The sequence below is a fragment of the Phascolarctos cinereus genome, unplaced genomic scaffold (assembly GCF_003287225.1).
Source record: "Phascolarctos cinereus isolate Bilbo 61053 unplaced genomic scaffold, phaCin_HiC Scaffold_9;HRSCAF=440, whole genome shotgun sequence".
NCBI lineage: Eukaryota > Metazoa > Chordata > Mammalia > Diprotodontia > Phascolarctidae > Phascolarctos > Phascolarctos cinereus.
In genome coordinates, this window is record NW_027556402.1 from 157,898,222 (window position 1) to 157,914,994 (window position 16,773).

The 16,773-nt window shown below is 36.4% G+C and overlaps 1 protein-coding gene across 8 annotated transcripts in view; it reads right to left on the bottom strand.

The window, feature by feature from the left end:
- Nucleotides 1–16,773, bottom strand: part of KLHL5 (kelch like family member 5) — a 124,492-nt gene that overhangs the window by 18,292 nt on the left and 89,427 nt on the right. For 5 of the 8 annotated variants that reach the window (XM_020991707.2, XM_078148606.1, XM_020991650.2 and 2 more), the window contains exons 7-8: nucleotides 15,434–15,658; nucleotides 13,180–13,342 (exon numbers count right to left, since the gene is read on the bottom strand). In XM_020991707.2, coding sequence (XP_020847366.1) covers nucleotides 13,180–13,342; nucleotides 15,434–15,658 — 388 coding nt within the window. The other 3 variants (XM_078148607.1, XM_078148608.1, XM_020991673.2) reach the window with 3 other exon arrangements.

The following is a 16,773-nucleotide window of genomic DNA, read 5'->3' on the forward strand; positions in this document are numbered from 1 at the left end:
GTATTACATTTTTTTCTTGGAGCAGAGCTAATTTATGCCCCTTTTCAAGTATGTAGCCAAACCTACACCTTGTAAAAGTGGATTCCTTATTAATATTTTTGTAATTATTATTTCTATTTGCATTGTTCTTTATTTTGTGAAAGTTAATCCAAATTTTGGGAGTAAATATTTCTTCTTATTTAGATAAAAATTAATAGATTTGATTAGAAAAACAATCATTGTACTTCATTATATGTGTGTGGGCATACACACATACATACTTGTGTGTGTGTGTGTATGTGTGAAATAGCTCTAGGGACATGGTTCCAGAATTACTGGTGATCCAAGAAAGCCTCCAAGATAGACTAAAGGTTGATTTATTATACTATTAGTATTTAGACCATTATAAAGTCTATGTATTGATTCCTGACATAATCTATTTATGAGACTTAATTTTTAACCATTAGTTTATTTTTCCTCCAGAGCCGTCCCACTATTTCCTGCTAATTCTGGTGAGGTTTTTAATATATAGGATAAAAGGGAATGGGTGAGGTAGGTGCTTTTCAGTGTCATCTTTTCATACAGAGTGATCATTAGAATGAGACAACAGTTTCAGGACTAGTGCTTTAGAGAAATGTAATGTCATTTTTATGACTTCAGCATTTTTTCAGTTATGTTATGACACTGAGATTCTGAAGCACTCTTTCAAATTAATGGAGAGAAGTTAGCGTCATTCTCCTGGAACCAAGTGTAATTTAACTGTGTGTGACATTTTTTATATAAATATCAAAACACAAAATACTTATCAAGCTTGTAAATTCCCCAAGTTGTACTCATATGTTTTAGGAATTTCTACAATTAATTTTGAAAAGTTTTTGTGGATATGTTGTCCTTTTGAAAAAACAAAAGGGATATAATTTAATAAATAGAACTGCTTTCTGCAACACAAATAAGAGTTCTCATATATCATGAAGCCAATGCTGACTTACTCCATATGTTATTAATCTGAAATAAAATTTATAAACACAATAAGAAAATAGAGGAATTTCCATTCCTTAGTGCTGCTCCCTCAGCATAGCTGGGTAGCATTCTCTCTGGGTGAAGATAAAATTGACTAGCCTTGCCCCTAGTAGTAGCTGATAAAAGTATCTGACAAAAAGGTAGTGAGAGTATTATACACTTCAGTTTAATTACAGGAAAAAGAAAAGAAAAAGAAAGAAAGAATATGAAAATTGTTACCCTAGTTAGAGAAAGAATAGGGACAGAATAGGTGAATAAAGTTTCACTTGAAAAGGGAAATATCAAGCCATTTGTTAAAAAGAATAAAGCAAGTGTATAGCTTATAGTACTATTTGTGAAAGTATGAGTAAAAAGAATAGCACTATATCTTAATAATTGCTAAGTATATAACAAATTGACTAAGGGGGAAGTTTTGGGTAAATTAGCACAAGACTGAATTATAATAAAATATTTGTAAAGAAATGCAATTACAGCAACATTCTAGCTTTGATTTTATAAAGAGATCAAATTATTAATAATTGGCATACTAAACATTAGTAGAAGGGAGGCCAGCTTCTTATATTAAAATTAAAATACATTGTTTGAATAAAAATTGGAAATTTCATAGTACTTGATCAATTTTTTTCTTTTAATTAAGAAATGCTATAGGCGGAGCCATTGGAGTGAAAGCAGTGACTTGCTTGAGCTCTCCTCCAAACCCCTCCAAATACTCATAAAAAATGTCTCTAAACAAATTCTGAAGCAGCAGAATTCACAAAAAGACAGAGTGAAACAAATTTCCAACCCAAGACAACCTGGATGATTGATCAGAAAGGTGTATCGGGCCGGGCTGGGAGCACAGTGCAGCACGGCGTGGGCACGCAGGCCACAGCGAACCTGGAGCAGGCCTCAGAGGACTGAATCTCAGGCAGCTGTGGAGGTTTCCAGACTCCTCAATCCACCAATGCCAAAGAAAATTTAGAAGGTCAGTGGAAAAAGTCTGTTTCTGTCGGTGCTGAGAGAGGAAGGCGGGGTTTCAGCTCCATTCCCCAAGAGCATGGCTGGGGAGGGGGGGAGGGCAGCTGCTTCCCAAGCTTCCAGCCCACAGACTGAGGGGGAATCCAGTGGCTGATCAGAGAGGGACTGCAGGGATCTCTTTGCCAGTGCTGAGGCAGGAATCTCTTGCTTTGCCCGTGTTTGGATCTGGGTCACAGTTCTGGGGGCGGTGCTGGGGTGAGGAGGAACGCTGGCGTGGTAGAGCTTGGAGTGGCTGTGGAGAGGAACCCTTCCTCACAGTTACAGGACAGAAAGGAATACTTGTGGTCACAGGCCAGGAAAGGAGTAAACACCTTGCCCCTTATCATACCTCCCTGGAAGAACTGAAAATTTACAGGTCCCTACAAGTATCTCTGAAAACAGCTATACAAACCCCTGAAGCTTGGGACAATACATTCTCCACATTGGAAGCAGACTCTTACCTTAACAAAGAGTTTAAAACTCAAGTAATTGGCTGGGATCATGAGCAAGCAGCACAAAAAGAGTCAGATCATAGAATCTTACTTTGGTGAAAAAGAAGATCAAAATATACAACCAGAAGAAGACAACAAAGTCAAAGCTCCTACATCCAAAGCCTCCAAGAAAAATATGAATCAGTCCCAGGCCTTGGAAGAGCTCAAAAGGGATTTTGAGAAGCAAGTAAGGGAAGTAGAGGAAAAACTGAGAGTGATGCAAGAAAATCATGAAAAACAAGTCAACAGCTTGCTAAAGGAGACCCAAAAAATACTGAAGAAAATAACACCTTAAAAAATAGCCTAACCCAAATGGCAAAAGAGGTCCAAAAAGCCAATGAGGAGAAGAATGCCCTAAAAAGCAAAATTGGCCAAATGGAAAAGGAAGTCCAAAAGCTTACTGAAGAAAATACTTCCTTAAAAATTAGAATAGAGCAATTGGAAGATAGTGACTTTATGAGAAATCACGACACAGTAGAACAAATCCAAAAGAATGAAAAATTAGAAAACAATGTGAAATATCTCATTGGAAAAACAACTGACCTGGAAAATAGATCCAGGAGAGAGAATTTAAAAATTATTGGACTATCTGAAAGCCATGATCAAAAAAAGAGCCTAGACATCATCTTTCAAGAAATTATCAAGGAAAACTGCCCTGATAACAGTAGAACCAGAGGGCAAAATAGAAATTGAAAGAATCCACAGATCTCCTCCTGAAAGAGATCCCCAAAGGAAAACTCCTAGGAATATTGTAGCCAAATTCCAGAGTTCCCAGGTCAAGGAGAAAATATTACAAGCTGCCAGAAGGAAACAGTTCAAGTACTGTGGAAACACAATCAGGATAACACAAGATTTAGCAGCTTCTACATTAAAGGACTGCAGGGCATGGAATATAATATTCCGGAGGGCAAAGGAGATAGGATTACAACCAAGAATCACCTACCCAGCAAAACTGAGTTATAATCCTTCAGGGGAAAAAATGGTCATTCAGTGAAATAGAGGACTTTCAAACATTCTTGACGACCAGAGCTGAATAGAAAATTTGACTTTCAAATACAGGACTCAAGTGGAACATGAAGAGGTAAACAGGAAAGAGAAATCATAAGAGACTTGTTAAGATTGAACTGTTTACATTCCTGCATAGAAAGATGATATTTATAACTCATGAGACATTTGTCAGTATTAGGGTAGTTGGAGGAAAAAAATTATATGTATGTGTATGTAGACAGATAGAGGGCACAGGGTGAGTTGAAGATTAAGGGGTCATATCTGGAGAATAAGGATGAGAGAGGATTATACTCGGAGAAGAAGAAAGGGAGAGGTAGAATGGGGTAAAATATCTCACAAAAAAAACCAGAAAAGTCTCTTACAGTGGATGGGAAACGGGGGAAGGTGAGAGAGAATGAGTGAATCTTATTCTCATAGGATTTGGCTTAAGGAGGGAATAACAAACACATTCAATTGGGTATGGAAATCTGTTTTACTCCACAGGAAAATAGGAGGAGAAGGGGACAAGAGAGCAGGGGGATGACAGAGAGAAGGGCAGATTGGGAAAGGGAGTAATCAGAAGTAAATACTTCTGAGGAGGGACAGGGTCAAAAGAAAGAATAGAATAAATGGGAGAGCAGGATAGGATTAAGGGAAATAGAGTTAGTTTTTCACAACATGTCTACTATGGACATGTTTTGCATAACTGCACATGTACAACCTATATTGAGTTGCTTGCCTTTTCAATGAAGGTGGGTGGGGAGGGAGGAAGAGAGAAAATTTGAAACCTAAAGTTTTAAAAACATATGTTTAAAAAAAATGTTTTCACATGCTACTGGGAAATAAGAAATACAGGAAATGGGGTACACAAGTCTATCCTGCCCTACAGGAAAGTAGAAGGGGAAGGGGATAAGAGAAGGGGAGAGAGATAGAAGAGAGGACAGACTAGGGGAAGGGATATTCAGAATGCATGCCATCTTGGGGTGGGAGGAGGGGGGAGATGGGGTATAAATTTGGAATTCAAAAACTTGTGGGAGTGAATGTTGAAAGCTAAAAATAAATAAATTTATATTAAAAAAATAAAACAAACAAAAAAAAGAAATGCTGCCTTTCTAATCTTATTTACTATTTACTAACAAAGCCTAAAGAAAGATACCTTTTTTCACAAGTAAACCAGTTCAGCTTGGAGCCAAATCATCCAAAATCTGGATTATAGACATCCTATAAGATTCAATTCAATTAAGCAAACATTTATTAAACACCATTAGAATGTTACATTTTTTCCCCTTTCTTTATATCCCCAGGGTTTAGCACAGTGCCTGGAAAATACTAAGAACTTAATAAATAAATGCTTCTTACCTTACTGACTTGTCCTTATACTATATGCTAGAACTGTGCTAGGTGCTACTGATGTCCCTGCCCTCAAGTATCTTATAAGTATTTCTGTGGAAGGCTGTCCATGTGGCAGAGAACTCACAGATAATTAAATATAAAATAAATGAAAAGTAAATACAAAGTAATGGGGGGGAGGGATCGGGAAAGGCCAAACAGACTTCTGCTGTAGGTAGCAGATAGCAGTTGAGGTGAGCATGGAGCTCTTATTGTTGTCTTTGTTTTTGAAGAAGACTGATGACATCACAGAGCAATGTCTTGACTTGTGTGTGAACTGGATTTAAGTAAGGCATAGTTGCACAAAGTCATCAGACTCACTCCCTCTTCCTGAGTCACTGAAGTCCAATAGCAGGACAAAAGTCAAGAAAGTGGCGAGGACTCCTGGATGACCTTGGCGTCTTTGATGTCTGATCAAGCTCTAAGCCCTCCATAGCTCTGCTTCAGCTGCCTTCATGGCTACTGGAACAAATTGTTCTCATAGGCCCATTCAACCTGGGAAAGTCTTCACATGCTGGGGTAGGTATCCCTAGAACTCATCTACAAGTTTGAGGACCGCTGGTTACCCTCAAACTGGCTTAACCCATCTGCAAAGCTGGTTTACTGGGGTGTGGCCATTGTGCATGCTACAGCTTCTAGAAGCCACAGGTGAGAGTTGAGGGAATCAGGTGGACACCAAAGGTGGACATGCATCCCTGAAAAGGACTCAGCATGCCCTCATACAGAGCTACTAGTCCTTATGAACACCCCATTCGCCCCTGTACGGAGCTAAATTTTTAGAGGCAGAAATGAGGAGGGAGACCATTCTATGCTTGGGAGACAATCTGTGCAAGGGCAAAGAAGCTAGAGATGGGGGCACTGGAAGTGCTATAGAAAGATCATAAGATAATTTGGCTAGACCTCTGAGTTATGAGGGGGAGAGATATTTAAAAAATGGCAAAGACAGTGGGAGCCAGGTTTTAAAGGATTTTTTAAAAATATATTTTCTCCAGTTACATGTAACGACAATTTTTAACATTGATTTAAAAAAATTTTGAGTTCTAAATTTTCACTCTCCCTCCCTCACCTACCCCTCACTGAGACAGTAAGCAATTTGATAAGTTATACATGTTATGAAGGATTTAAAATATCAAATAAAGAAGTATGTATTTTATCCTAGAAGCAAAAGAGAGCCAGCTAAAGTTTCTTGAGAAGAACTATGACATCCATGGTTATAACTACTTTTTATGAATATCAGTTTGATGACCAATTAGGATGCTATTGTGGTAGTTCCTGTGAGGGGAGATGAAAGTGTGAATTAGGGTGGTGGCCATGCAAGTGTGAGGTGTGAAGTGGAGGTAGAACTGACAATACCGGGGGACTAATTAATTGGCTTTGGGATTTGATGAAAAGGGAAGAATCAAGGATGGATCCAAAGTTAGGAACTTAAGTGACCAGAAGGATAGAGCTGCACGTGACAGAAACAAGAAAGTTGGGAAGAAGTTGGGCTTTGGAGGAAAAACAGTGAGTTGTGTTTTGGATATGCAGAGTTTGAGATGCATATGAAACATCTATTGATATCTAAAAAGCAGACGAGCTCAGAAAGAGACAGGGATAGATTTGGGAGTCTGCATATCTTATTGGAACTGGTTTTTTTTTTCTGCGTTTTCTTATTTCCTAAAACACTATTTTAGATAGTTTAGTTTTTTGACTAATAGTTGGTAAATACAAGTATCATACTTTGCATTTATATAGTATTTTGTAATTTAAAAAGACTTTTTGCACACACTATGCTTTAATCACCAATCAATCTTGTGAAATAGGTTAAATGGAAACTGTTATTCCCATTGTAACAGTTTTATTGTTCTGCCAAGAGATTTTACATATTTTCACAAGAAGAATCACTTTTAATCCTTGTGACAAACTTGTGATATGGGTAAAATGAATATCATTATCATGATTTTACAGATGAAGAAACTGAGATAAGCCTGACATGACAAAATCACACATCTAGTGTTATGATTTTTGTCCAGAAACCAAGTATTTTGTTTCTTAATACACTGACTTTTCTAAAATATTTTCTTCTGCCTCATCTCTGTAATTATACAGTAATATAACAAGCACTAATATACTTATTCTTTATAAATGTTTAGCACAGTGCCTGGCACACAACAGGTACTTAATGAATATTTATTAACTGACAATAGTAGTAGCATAATAACCAATCCTAAACTAAATAAATTGTCATATCAACTTTGTTTCTATGATCCTTTGTTCAAAGATTCTGCTAATGTTTAATATTGGGCTGTTTCTTTTTTTTTTCAAATATTTGGTGATAAAATATTCTTAACAAGTTTAGGACATACAGTATTAGATGGGACCAGCAATTAGAGAAGAATAATTGGGGTAGTACAGGCTTTTGAGTACCTTTATAATAATTAAGTTCTAGGCTATAGCATGGAATCTATCTTTGAGAAGTATGACATTTTTTGAGAATGGTTATTTTAGGATATATGATTAGCATGAACAAGTTTTATACTGAGCTGAGATGGTGAACTCAATTTCATTAGAGGAAGCTACATACATAGAAGGTAGTTTGCATAATTAAAAGTCTAATTAAAGTATCACTTCCCAAAATATGATGGGGAATAAGAATTCTAATTAATCATTTTTATCTTCTCTGACAAACTACTGCATCCCAGATAAAGAATAGAGAGAGGTAGCCTACAAAGCAACAATTAGAAGTTGAAAGAAAATATTTTTGAAAATTAATCTAAATTAAATCTTGAATTATTTACAAATGTACAAGGATGTATTCCTGTCTGTCATCATTGTACTTCATCAAAGGGCTTTCAAGAATTTAACAGTAAATTGATTGAACATCTTATCAATTTAAGCACAGCGGGATTGGGAAAATCAATCATATGCACTCAAAGTTGTTTGATAATTGTCATGGAGTACCTAATGCAGTCCCAAATGGTTCTTTTATAGTGATGTCCTCCAGATGTTATTTGTGGATGATACAGTGCTGATAAAATCAAGCCTCAGAATTGTACAAGGTCTCCTGAGTGACATAAAGACTAATCTAAAAATCAATACAAGAAAAGCCAAATGAATGAAGAATGCCTATTACATAGATTATGATATACAGTTGGATAGGTAGCCTGTTGTCCATAATAGTTACCAGACCAGAGACCATGTCCTCATAATTTAAAACTCTTTCAGGACTGGAATTCTTGCTTTGGGGCCTCACTGGTTTGATTAGAATCTCACCTGGCTCAATACTTCAGATGGGGCCCAGACATATTTCACTCTTCTATCTTCTCACCAGGTGCTGTGCTGCTGAGCACAAAACTTCTTTTGTACCCTACATTCCCAAACTATAGTTCTAGAAATATGATCAAATGAATACTGCCAATTTCTGTCAATGCATCTGTCAATTTATTTCTTTACGGCTTCATTCACCATCTTAGTAGTTTTTCAAGTCAAAATATTTCTCTTTAGCCACCATCCCTTTACATATGATGCGCAAATGTGTACATTTTGCAAACACATATGCATATAGGTATGCGTTGTACTCCCTTATTAGAATGTACACTCCTTGAACAGAGGGACTGTCTTCACATTTGTATCTCCAGCACTTTTAGCAGAGTGCTTAGTCAATGCTTCATTCAATCAAAATTGTAGATGACCTAAAGAGCAATGGAGAAATTTAATGTAGGCATAGGTAGGCTACAGCTTATTGCCAATTATTATTTGCACGCAAAAATGGTATCCAGGAAAGATACCATCCCAGAAATGTATACAAAGGAGAAGAGTTGGTCACATAAACCGGAACAGAAGATAACATTTTGACAACTTAATTGCTGCACTTGTACTCATGCAATATTATGGAACACAAAAGAAAGCTTCTAGCAGGTTTGGAAGATTTGGTACATGGGAATAAGAACCGGCTCTACAATTAGCAGTCCTGGGTTTAAATCCCACCTCTGCTGCAACATAACTTTGTGCAAATCATTTCACCTCCTGCAGCCTCAGTTTCCTCATCTGTAAAATAAGGAAACTGGGCTAAATGACTTCTGAAGTTCCTTCCAGCCCTAAACCTGTGATCCTGTGATCACAGGATATATGTAGGATTTATGGGATGATACAGACAAGAACTGCTGACATCTGTACTGCTGAAAAGAAGGACTTGCACTGATGAAATCCCTAATCCAAGGAAGCACGAAAGAAGAATTTACTTCTTTTACCTCTTTTACTGGGGTTTGTTACCATTTTTGTATTATGGACCCTTTTGGCAGTCCAGTAATGTCTATGGACTCCTTCTCAGATAAACATATTTAAATGAATAAAATAAAATACATGAGATTAGTTAATCAATAAACATTAAGTGCCTCAGGCATTGTGCTAAGCACTCCGGACACAAAGAAAAACAAAGGATAGTCCAGCTCTCAAAGAGCTGACGGTCTAATGAGGAAGATGACCTACCAACAACTATACGCAAAGAAGATACATACAGGATAAATTGGAAATAATCAACAGAAGAGGCACTAGCATTAATGTTGTTCAGTCATTTTTGTCACGTTTGACTCTTTGTGACCCCACCTGGGGTTTTCTTGGCAAGATTCTGGAGTGGTTTGCCATTTCCTTCTCTAGCTTCCCCCTCTGCAAAATGAAGGGCCTCAGATGTCCCTTCCATCCTATGCCCTCAGAAGTCGTCTAGTTCAATGCGCTAGAACAAGAATGCTGCTTTTGTTGTTCAATTGTGTCCAACTCTTTGTGATCCCATTTGGGGTTTTCCTTGCAAAAATACTGGAGGGGTTTGTCATTTATTTCTCCAGTTCATTTTACAGATGAGGAAACTGAGGCAAATTGGATTAATTGACTTGCCCAGGGTCATTCAAGCTAGTATGAGTCTGAAGCCAGATTTGAACTCAGGTCTTCCTGACTCCAGGCCTGATGCTTTATTCACTCGACCAGCTGCTAGTTAAGAAAGACTTCCCCTTGGAACAGTGGTAACAAATTAAAATAGAAATGGGGGCCACTAGTCTATACATAAGCATCCCTGTGGGCTATACATATTTTTTAAAATTTTCTCTATGTATTACTTAATTTTAAAAATATATACCAATTACATTTTAATCTGGTTCCAGTGGCTTTCACGAGCGGGTCTAATGTGGCCTCAGTGTGTTTGACATCTGTACTGTAAAAGATAGGATTTTAGCTGGAGCTAAAAGGCATGAGGGACAGCCTGTACAAGTGCCCAGTGTTGGGAGATGGAGTATTTTGTATGGGGTACATACAGCAAGGAGGCCAGTGCCATTGGAGAGCAAAGTGGGTGGGGACAATTAAGTATAAGAAGACTGAAAAAGTAGAGGAGGGAGGGGACAGATTATGAAAGCCTTTCAATTCCAAATAAGTGATTTTGATCTTAGAGGGACTTGTTTTAGTTTACTGATTGGGGGGGGAGTGAGATGATCAGATGTGCAAGCAAGATCACTTTGGCAACTGAATGAAGGATGAACTGGAGCATGGCAACACCTGTTGGCACAGAGAACAACCATCAGGCTATGATAGTCCAGGTGTAAGAACGTGAGGTCCTATACTAGTGTGGTAACAATGTCAGGGGAGGGAATGGGGTGTATTGAGAGATGTTAAGGTAAATAATATTAAGAAAGTAAAATTGACAGACTTTGGCAAGTGATTGGATATGGGGGGTAACAGAGTGTAAGGAATAGAGGATGACACTTACATTTTGATCCTAGGTGACTGGAAAACTGGTGCTACCCTCTACAACAATAGACAAGTTTGGAAGAGGGGAGGGCTTTGGGGAAAAGATGAGTTCACACCATGCTAAGTTCAGGCAGCTGGAGATGAGATGAGAAGATTACAAAGGAAACCAATCATACTGAAAAAACAGTTACACACATATACCTATACATACATATATATTTATATGTATACATAAATATATATACACACGTATGTGTGTGTATATGTGTGTATGCGTATGAGTATGTGTGTACATATATATATATATATACATATATATATATATATACTTTTTTTTTTAAGTTCACAGACCCCAGGTTAAGAACCTCTCTTCTATTAGGAGGAAGTGTTATATCTGCTACTGTGAAAAATTCCCAAATGACCTATCTCATATTCTAATTCTAAAGGCTAAATGAGAGACCACTATATATTATTCTGATCTATAGGACTGTGTGTTTGTCTAACTAATGATACAGTTTTATTTCTATTCTTATAGATACATCAGTGTAACAAAAAACAACTAATTCACATGTTTTGATTCTTTTCTTTCACCCTTGTGGTGTCTCTGACAAGAAACTAAAACATCCAAATATCAGAGAAAATTATTCCCTTAGTTAGCACGAGAATACAAAGGTAAATTGAAAACAAATAAACCCTTAAGATGTTTTCCCAGTTTTCACTGGTGTACTTGCAGATGAATTATTCAGAGTTTTAGCTGTAGGTAAATTCTTGTTTACCTATAGCTTGGTGGCATAATTTTAAAAAGTACAAATGGAAGAATCATGGACCCTAGAAAAGTATGGCAAAGTCAGTGAAAATTTGGGAGAAATGAGAACATCTTAATAACAATTTTTAAAACACACAAGCAGCTATTCTTCATTCAATAAATAGAGCACAGTTATTGCAATGGAAAGGCACATGGTAGATGCAGAATAGAATGCAGTATCTAACAAGGAATTCAAGGCCTTCCAAAAACTGGCCAAAGTCTACCTTTCCAACTTTCTTGCTGCCTATTCTACTACACAAGTTTTCTGATAAACACAGACTGTTCTTCTCACTGACCTCCAAACAGATACCTGTGCATTCTTGCTTTTGTGCCTTTCTTCCTCTTACCTAGAATTAGTTTCCCTTCCCACTCTCTGCTATTTGAATCCTATTTTCCTTTAAATTTAAGTCCAAGTCCTACCTACTTTGCAAAATTTTCTCTGACTAAACTCAGAATTTTAAAGTTCAAAGGGACCTCTGTGTATTGGAAAGGATATCTGGAGTAAGAGGAGTAGGATTAACAACCTGGATCTGCCATTTGATAGCTGTGTGACATTGGGCTAGTCAGAACCTCTCCTACAATGAGTTGACTGCACATTTTTTCAAATTAAAGCTTGTATTTTTTTCCTTTTAGGAAAAATAAAATTTTATCTAAGGTAAAGTTTAGTAAAAAATTAAATAATAATAGTGTTATAATAATATAGTAGTAATAATAAAACAATAAAAGGACATTTAATTTCTTCCTACTTCCTAATAATTCTGTAAAAGGGAAGACACATAAACAATGGTCAATCATTATTTATGCTAATGGAGAAAATGACAGTTTAGACAACTGAAATGCACAGATAACCGAAAATCCTCATTAACTTTCATAAGTTCATATTTTTAAAAAATAGATTAACTAGAGTTTTTAACTTTCTGGTGGAGAAACAAAATGAATGTAGTGATTGCCTTTTAATTAATAACCTATTAGGCTTCATCTTATGAAAGAAAAATAGGGCACTGAAAAATCATAGATAATGTAGTTAGCCCCTGAATAATCAAGAGAAAAGAAGACTTTATCTTTATGCAAATTCCACCACCCATCCTTTCCTAAGGAAAAGAAATCATTGAACCAGCAGAGAAAAGGAAGAAGAGAAACCAGAAGAAAGAAAAGCAGGGGTATAAATTAGTTAATTCACTGAGATATTTTAGTATTAAAAAATAAAATTTTTAAGAGTAGAAATGACTAGTTATTTAAGTACTGTTTAATGATAGATTGTACTAAATATTTAAATAGATTTTCTTTACTCAGAGTAACTAGAAATTTATAGTCTGTTTAACTGAAGAATGTTTTATTTTCTTGAAATTGAATATTCAAACTAGTCTTAAAATTGGAGTTAATATTTTGATATTTAATACTATGGTTAAGAAAAGAAACCATACCATTTGGGTTCCTCGTATTGGTTTTAATTTTTACTTACAACTTCACTAATGTGAAAATATGTTTAATGGGTATGTAAATGTAAAGCCTATATTAGATTGTGTGCCGTCTTGGGGAGGGTGGGGGGGAGGAAAAGGGAGAAAAAATTTCAACTCAAAAGCATATGGAAAAAATAAAAAAATTTTAAAAAAAAAAAAGAAACCATACCATTTGAAAAGTGTTGACACTTCACTTTACAAGCAATTCCTACTTATGCATTATTTGTATAAATACTTGGATTTGAATTTAATTGCAATGTTTGATATTCAATTTTTCAAATGGGACTCTAATGCTTCCTTCTCCTCTGCCTCATCTATTTAAATATTAAAATTTCCTTACTTTCCACTTAATACTGCCACACCAACTGTGCTCCTGGGAGTGGACATACTAGCAACAAAATTCCACTGACGAGCCTGAGGGTCCCATCTCTCTACTGTATTTAGGTAGCTCCAGCCATCATGCCCACCTACAGCATACATAGGACCTTCCAATACAGCCACACCTGCAAAGAGGAAAAATTGATTTAAAAAGTCTTCTGGAGCTCAGAATACTCACTTAAACTCTTAAGTGCAATGACGTAAAAATTCTTATTAAGAATTTATGTTAACACGGCTATCTAGTGATCAACTATGATTCCTGTATGGAAGCAGAAGCACTGGCAATAGTAGTTATGGTATTAACAACAACAAAAACAAACTGGGGATGGCAAATGGTGCTATGCATGTGATAACTGTTTCATTCCATTTTTAAAATAAAGTTTCATCGATTTTTTTAAATATGACTCTCACTTTCCACCCCGCCCAAGCACTGATTCCACTCTCCCCTAGCCCACTACAGTAACAAAAAAGGAGAGTGAATCAAAACAAATTAACACATTGGTCTAAAAATATATGCCTCAGTCTACCCCTCCAGTTCATCCTTCCACCCCCACTGCTAAAAGGTAGAAAAAACTTTGTTTCTTCTTTAAGGAAAGGAAATCAGGAATAAAATCACCTAGTACAATTCAGATAGTATCTCTAGGCTGAATCTCTCTACAGCTTTCATTACTGCTTACCATAGTTTTGACAGAACATATGTATGTATTAGGCCTAGAACAGTGTGAACCATACACCCAGACCAACACAGACAACTTGTAAACATCTCCACTGACCACAAAGAGAAGATAAAGACTCTGACTTGTATACAAACACCACAGGCATTGTAGCCGCACTGCATTTCTAACCCCAATTGGTTTCTTCCCTGCACTCACTCATACCATTCCTTTCATCACACTCTTACCATACTGACCAAACACAAGCTAGTCTGATTGAGTAGACAATAGCCCCTTTCCCATCATTAAGGTGTTCGTAAAGCAGGAGCTTCTTGGCTCCAGCCTGTAGCAGACTCACTCTTGATCTCATCAGACAGGAAGAGAGCAGCAGAGACATGAAAAGGGGTTAATTTACTTTATTCTTCTCAATTACTCTTCTACAGGGGCCGGTGAGAATGATAGGAGGAGCTCCAACTCCTACAGCACCCCCTAAGCCTGGATGGCGGCAGTTCAAGGCATTCACAGCTTTTCAGCTAGCACATTGTACAAATCCTCAAATCTGCACTTACTTACCAATGCTCACTTGATTTATAGAGGAGTACACAAAGAAGGCATTTTGCCAGCAGCAGGCTCACAAGTGTACATTAACTTCAGCAATACTGTGGTGACTTAGCACAGAGCAGGCGCAGTGAGCTGTTTACAAGTTAAATCAAGTGTTCACATTATCTTAGTTACATAATGATAGGCAAGTGCAGTGAGATTGTTTATAGCCATGGATCCTGGGGAGCTAGTATCTTAAATAAGAAAACAAATCTGCCTTTACATACAGTGTCCTAAACACCTGGCCAAAAGTGCCACTGCAAAGAACTTTCTCCTGTTTCTGTACTTCAACCTGATAAAAAAAATGTTAAAAACTGTGGACTTTTGAAGTCCCAAAAGGCTTTGAGTACAGGTCTGGTAATGGGCTATATACCTATCATTTAAGGGCCACTTAGTTAAATTCTGCAAGGCTCATTATGGTCATAAGAAAATTTCTGACAACTTTCTTACCACCATTTACTTAAGATGAGCAGGTCACATAGTTAACTAGAGCCTGCAAAATCATGCTTATCAGCTACAGATCTGACGTTGTTAACTGGCTAGTTTCCTATTTTACCTGATATAAATCTTCTTCTGCTATCTGTTCTTTGGCCTGTAAATCATTATTTTCCCATATTTACTCTTTGAAATTCCATTGTATCCATTCTGCTTATGTAACCAAAACCTGTATGTTGTTGAAGCTGAGATTCTCGGCTCTCTGATTTTTGTATACGGTGATGCCTACACTCTGCGTGTAATTAACCAGGTTTTCCCTATCTCTGTGTTGTTGATTTTTATGATGGGCAGCACCTATCAACAAGTCCTCAGATAATTTTTATCACAATTACCAAATGACTGGCCAACAGATTCTTGAATTTGAACTCATCAAACCATCTACTAAGTTGTGCAAGATGTTATCCCATATTGACTCTTTAGGCATGATGAAGCAAATTTTTAGAAAGTAAGTTGACTGTTTATACTTACCAAGTCCATGACGGTGTGTGGACATAGGTGGCATCACACTCCAAGTTTTTGTTTTGGGATTATAACACTCTACTGTATTCAAGGTCTTTAGTCCATCTCTACCACCAACAACATATAGCTTGTCATCCAATACTGCAACACCAAACTGTAGTCTCCGGCCATTCATATTAGCTACTGGAGTCCACATATTTGTACGCAGATCATATTTTTCAATGCTTGTTGCTCCTTAATAGTAACACATATCAAAATTACATTTAATTATATTTCATCACAATTAATGCTTTTAATTGAGCTAGTCATATAAAGAAATAATATTTATTTAGCATTAATTGGACATATTTAAGATATTTTACTTAAATATTTAAGATCTTTACTATGGAAGTTGAATTGCTATTTTTTTTTCCTCTTCTGTTGAGTTTTGTTTCCTCTTTCTGATGGTTCCTCCTATTGGTTTTAATTTTTACTTACAACACCACTAATGTGAAAAAATGTTTAATAGGAATGTAAATTTATAGCCTATATCAGATTGTGCTCCATCTTGGAGAGGGTGGTGGGGAGGAAGGGGGAGAAAAATTTTAAACTCAAAAGTATATGGAAGTGATTGTTGATAAATCAAAATAAATTAATAAAATATTAAAAAAATAAATATTTAAGATCTTTGAGGACACTTACATATTCACTTATAATGTGTACATGTATTCATTTATAATATGTACAATATATACATTATAAAAATAGAAAATTATTTATGACAATATTAGAAAATGAACAAAAAACTCCAGTTCCTAGCAGATGACACATGAAAAGATTTGGGTCATCCAAAATGAATTCACTGAATTCTTCCCTTTAATCAAAAACTCCAGTGTGATGGTAATACACCACAAATCCCCTGTCATTCAGAGGGATTGTGTGACTTTTTAAAGGCATCTCCTTAGTAATGTAAATTCCTGACATTTCTCTACTCTAAGGAATTTTTGTTTTGTTTTTGATCAGGTGCAGATAAACTATGACTACTATAACCTACCACATAATGATTGATTTGTGGCTGCTATAGTATGGCCTTTCTTCAAAAAGAACATATCTGTTATTTAGAACTTTTGTAGATACAATTATCATCTTCCTAGAATATAAACAGATACTCATTACTAGAGGATGCATAAATGCACACATACTTCTATATAGTTTTATTAATAATCAAGATAGTCTTTCATCTAATATTAGAATCTTGGGTATTAGAAGCTTATGATATCTCTGGCCTTCCTTCTCTACGCTTTTCCTCCCAAACAGCCTAGGCTAGCATTTTAGGTACAAAACAAAGTTGCAAGAACTTCTATCAAAGG